Below are 5693 nucleotides of genomic sequence, written 5' to 3'. Positions count from 1 at the left end.
GTGGTTGAGTTGCCACGGTGCCTGTCATGGGGGTTGATCTCTGGATGGTATTCTTAAATAATTGTTTAACATTATTTAATGTTAAACAAGAGACATAACAATACGACCATGCTGGTTTGAACATCCCAAGGATATTCAGAATTCTCAAGAGCTGTTATAACTAGCCTGGAGGAGAAAGGGAAGGTAAAGGAGTGGGGGAAAGTGTCCCCCCCGTCTTCCCCATAGATTGGTTCTCCGAGGAGAGAAGGTAAAAAGTGTAATTATTAATAGTTTCCAAGAGGTGGGTCCTGGAGTACGGAGATGACGACAATGCTGAGTACAAATAACAGATTAGTCTCACAACCAGCCATTTTATCATATCCTAAGCCAGTGCTACAAAGTACGGCAAAATTATAACCTTGACCCAGCTCCCAGAGGTGATAAACAGCACAACAGGGAACATATACAGCAAGTAAGGTGTTAAATAACACAACTCTGAGAACCAGCACAACAACTCTGAGAGCAAATAAATCAACATTTTGACCGCTGACTATTAACCTAATATAATGAACGCTTATAACAAATTTGCCTTAACACGCTCTGGTCAGATCTGTCGTTATCTCAACCCTTCGAGCCCCACATTGGGTGCCAAAAAGGACTGTTGTGGTTTAACGTGGCAGGCAGCTAAACAACAAAGAGCCGTTCACTCACTCCCCCCTCATTTTTTTTGTTCAGCATGACATCATATGGTATGGAATATCCCTTTGGACTGTTTGAGTCAGCTGTCCTGGCTGTGCCCCCTCCCAGCTTCTTGTGCATCTCCAGCCTCCTTGCTGGCACGGTAGTATGAAAAGCTGAAAAGTCCTTGACTTAGTGTAAGAACTGCTCAGCAACAACTAAAACATCGGTGTGTTATCAACATTATTCTCATGGTAAATCCAAAACACAGCACCATACCAGCTACTAGGAAGGAAATTAACTCTATCCTAGCCGAAACCAGGACAGCCTCATCAGTATCTGCAGCCTTTCAGGGAATAAGCAGTGAAAGACCAGAGATACCTTCTGCTGACTTTAACATCAACAGTTTGCCTACCAGTAATAGGGAGAAAAATAAATATTAAAACTGATTTAAATTAGCTTTTTTTATTCCATACAAACTATTAAAGAAGTAGTCAGATCTTTGGTGGAAGGAGGAATTAACTGTTTCTCTTCACAACACTGTTATATGCTATAATCAACAGGCATATTTCTACTAAAAAAATCTGTTATTTTGGTGCAGATGAAGTATGAAGACTGATTAGCCACATGCCTTTTTTTTTTTTAATTACAAAAGAACAAAAACCACAGTTCCAACTCCACTGTCCACCTAAAGAAGACATCCTCTTCTATATTCCAGAACAGCTAGGACAGTAACTTTTGTCTCCTTCTGAAGAGAGGCAGAGGACATTTTTACAGGCTCAATACTGTATTTTTTCACAATCGGCTTCCCTCACGTTACTAGGGTGGGTTTTTTTTTCCACCAGGATTCTCCCTGCCCCTCAATCATGTGACAAATGGACTATCCCTCCAATTTCTAATTCCTGGAGCAGACATGTAGGTTTACTGACATTAGTATGGAAACCAAACAACACAAGCAAACACTACAGCTACCACCAAAAAATGCTCCAAACTCAAACACACACAAGGAGGCTACATAGGACCCTAGTGGCAGCTACATTTATTGATACTCCTTCTAATGACAGTTCAGCGATAGAGACCCCATGACACTGTCAAAGAACCTTGCAGAAATTTTTGTGGTCTCCCACAGCACCATTGGACCCTACCTACTCAGAAGGCAGATGTAAAGCACAGGCATAGAAAGGTATTACCTTATCTTTGGCCACAGGGAGCGTGGTTTCTATCGGGTCTGGAAACAAAGTATCTCGCAATGGAGGGACACATCCAGTTAAATCTGGTGTGTAATGTGCACGGAACAGTGGAGATTGAATTGATCCTGGGAAGGAGCATCTACGTTCTTCTGGTAAAGGCACTGCTTGGTTAACTACAGTTTCAGAATGATGTGAATTAAACCGCTGCCGTTTGACATCATGTGGAATACTTTGTTCACTCAGTCTCCTAAAAACAAAAATTAAAAAAAAAAAAAAAGAAAAAGAGAGAGAGACAGTAATTCCTCTAGTATGCAAGCTCCAACCTATGATTAAAAGACAGTTGCTACAAAGTACAAATACCAATGCTTAATTATGTGACTATTTCACTAAAAGCAAGTATTCTACAGAACAAAAGGCATGCCCATCCTAGATATTAGATGAAATAAACTTGGAATGGGAAAAGAGAACACACAACTGCAAAAGTGCAGCGACCCTTGGTGAATTGATAAAACTGCTTTACAAGAGTGTCTGTATTAACCAATTGAAACCTAAATGGCAAGTTTGGTTAAGCAGGACAGCTCAGAAAGCTGGTCATACTATTTCAGTGACAACATAATTAAAAAAAAAAAAAAGATACATACAGACTATGTAAGAGTACTTTTCTTTTAAATCAATGTAAGAGCAATGAGAAGTTTTGTGAGTTCTGAATACCCAGTGATGAATAAAATAAATTTGGTAGTGGGGAGGGAAGAAGAAGAAACATCACAATAGCCATTCAAAATGTAGCATTTGTCTGTGTCTTAGATTGTACAGACAGTAAACTGTGTAACCTGGGCAAAAAAGAAACATTATTCACTTGACAAATCAAACTAATGATTGTATTAAGCTACACAGGTCATAAACCTAATGTCTCATTTTCAAACACTAGTCTGTATCTCCTCATTAAGTCATTTGTCACAGGAATTCAAATATATTTGAAGAGATATAGTGATCTTACAGACAGCCCCCCCAGGTCTTACAGAAGTCTTCATCAAGAAAAAGTTGTACTGAAAGCTGACCAGTGGTTGAATACGGTGGTCCGTCCACGGTAAAGAGTAAGAAAGGACATTTGTGTTTTAGTTATACATCAAGTATTGCCTAAAGTTAATCAGTATGGGAGTACTCACACATTTTTTAATTAAAAACCATGAAATCAAATGTTCATATGTATTAATGAATTCACTATTCGTAAAACTACAATCATTTCTTGTAGTCAGAAAAGCTGGCATCAAAGAAGTTTGGAGACCTGGACAGATAGTGTTATTAATAATAAAAATTTAACTGAAGAGACCTCAAGTCATCATTTTAGTTTGCAAGACTGAAAGAAGTTCTGATAACATACCTATCCACAATCTTAAAGGAACTCATAATGTAACGTTAAATCAAAACATAATACTGTTTCAGCCTATTTTGACTGAGAAGAACTTGCATGAAGTCGTGTTCGGCAAAAATACCTTCAGAAGAGTCGACTCAAAATCTAAGGATTAACTAGTTGACTGCAAATCTCCTAACACAGCATAGCTTTCCATAAACCAGACTGGTCAAGAGGAAAACATGCATGCAGCATAAAACCAGGAACTTCTTTAGTTCATGTGATAGTTATATACTCAACTATGACTTAATACCATATATTTAATTGTACTTATTTTCTCATCTGTTAAAACTGGAAGAGAAATAGCATACAGGAAATAGCTTTGAAGACAGATTACATAAAGCTTCCTCCCTATCTGCTGGTTGACAGAATTATTACAAACACATATCAACTACTATTTCTGAACTGATGAGGAGAAGTGATTTTTTTCAAGAATGTTAAAAGAAAATAAAACCATACGTTCATCTCAAATTCCTCTTTCTGTTGCAACAAAGGTAACACAGGAAGTTACCTAAATTCAAGCAAGTTTAGTTTTTTGAAAAGTAGAAAAACTATGTTTCCATAAAATTCCTCTTGAAAAAAGAACTTACATATGCTTGAATTTAGCACTTTGTATTTTAAAAATAAAGCATCACATAATTAAGAAAATCCGGAGAAACACCTAGTATGTCATCAGAAAAACATCACAATTCCCATAAAACATTAAGGGTGCGGTCTTACTCTTAACAAATTAACAGGAAGAGAACACTCAATTTATTGACACAAACCCTCTTATAGTCAAGCACACACAGACCACAATCCATTATAGTATTAAATAAAACACTTAAGTCACAGCTCTCTAAGGCTACGGCTGTTGGAAGAGAGAAACTACACATACTAAGTCACTAAAACTCACAAAAGCATGTACATGAAAGCTTTAAAGAGCCACGGCATGCCCTGTTTCATCAAAAACCATTTTATTCAGTATTCTTGCAATTTCTAACAAAATTCAGGTTGCACAAGAAATTGGTATTAGACAAGCTTCACCATGAGTACACTACAACCAGAATTAATCACACATACACAGAACTTACTTTCTTCCTCGGAATAACGTGGGAGCATCAGACGTATGTACTGGACTGCCATTTCCATAAGTCATTGGCTGCGGTGTAACAGCTGGAATAGGTGCAAGGTTCCGACTCAAAAGAGCCCTGGAAAGACTACAGTCCATAAATGTTATTCACATGATAACTAAGATCCTTTTTATGGGTTGGTAGTTTTTCTTAAGTGAATACGGAACTCAGCAGGTCCTGTAATTTTTTTCTTAGAAGAAATACATATGTCTTTTCTATCCAAAATGAAGAGATATTTCAGTACATAATATATTTTTCATTAAAAAAATAGAAGATGGTAATTCTTCACAGCACACGTGTAAGAAGAGGTTAGCAAACAAATTAACTTAAGGTACTGTTAAATTTAAGAGCCTAAAGAACACTATGGTGTCTTCAAATCTAGCCCCAAGAATAAATGTTTCTTCCCTTTCTCATGTCCTCCCTGTTTTCCCCAGTAAACAAATACAACTGAAGATCTTTAAAGCTGAACTGTGGATTATTAACTCTAATCAGCACAATGGCATCTCATACATGATGCATAATGCAGGAGAGCATTAAAACTTGCAGGTCACCAACAGAAATGATAAAGCTCTGGTTTACACATAGACAGCTTCCTATTTTTTAAAGTTTAATGCAGTTTAATGTTAAAAACAGTGAAAAACATCCTCCATAAAAAGAAATACTTGTTTCAAAAGACCGTTAACTCTCTTTTTCAACCCAATCCCCACTATCAAATCTTACTGTACTTACGCTGCATTCTGAAAATTAAACTGAGCATCAATAATTTGCTGGTGAGAGAGAAGAGTAGGTGGCATATTCAGAGGAAGCTTATTGAAGAAAGTACTCTGTTGTTGATGTTTTGGAGGGAAGGGTGGACGACCCAAGTTGGAGGAATTTGGGAACATGCTCCTTTCTACTTGAAGTGAACATGTATCCTTTCACCTACATTTAAAAAAAAAAAATCTAATTAGGTAACAAGAAATACTAGTTACCTTTTAAACGCTGGTTTAAAAATTCAAATAATCTAGAGTGTATTTCCAGAAATTGTTTAAAAGAATCATGATCGTGGGCTAGTTTTATCTCCTTTCAGGACAACACACTAAATAAAAATACTACATACTGTTAAGTTTCACAATTACTACTTACTTTATTTATGTTTAAAAGTGAATTTTTATTTGCTCCCCTCCGTTTTAATTTTAGAAAAATTACATGGCACAAAGGTTTTCATCGCAAGGAAAAGTAACATATTACAGTGGAATATGTTTCTTATTTCAAACATTCCACAGTGAGATTCACAATATATGGGAGGAAACACTTGACTACATCATAAGAACATGAAGATGC

At 36.7% G+C, this 5693-nt stretch overlaps 1 protein-coding gene across 2 annotated transcripts in view; it reads right to left on the bottom strand.

The window, feature by feature from the left end:
- Positions 1-5282, bottom strand: part of PAPD4 (PAP associated domain containing 4) — a 48063-nt gene extending 42781 nt beyond the window's left edge. Inside the window, exons 1-3 of one of the 2 annotated variants that reach the window (XM_009327258.1) lie at positions 5100-5282; positions 4332-4457; positions 1848-2094 (exon numbers count right to left, since the gene is read on the bottom strand). In XM_009327258.1, coding sequence (XP_009325533.1) covers positions 1848-2094; positions 4332-4457; positions 5100-5254 — 528 coding nt within the window. In that variant the 5' untranslated portion in view covers positions 5255-5282. The remainder of the gene's footprint in view (positions 1-1847; positions 2095-4331; positions 4458-5099) is intronic. The other variant, XM_009327259.1, reaches the window with a different exon arrangement.
- Between the last annotated feature and the right edge of the window lie 411 nt (positions 5283-5693).

Source organism: Pygoscelis adeliae, unplaced genomic scaffold, assembly GCF_000699105.1.
Source record: "Pygoscelis adeliae isolate BGI_AS28 unplaced genomic scaffold, ASM69910v1 Scaffold26, whole genome shotgun sequence".
In the NCBI taxonomy this organism is placed as follows: domain Eukaryota; kingdom Metazoa; phylum Chordata; class Aves; order Sphenisciformes; family Spheniscidae; genus Pygoscelis; species Pygoscelis adeliae.
Note: the sequence above shows the minus strand (reverse complement) of the source record. Positions and strands in the feature narration are given on the sequence as shown.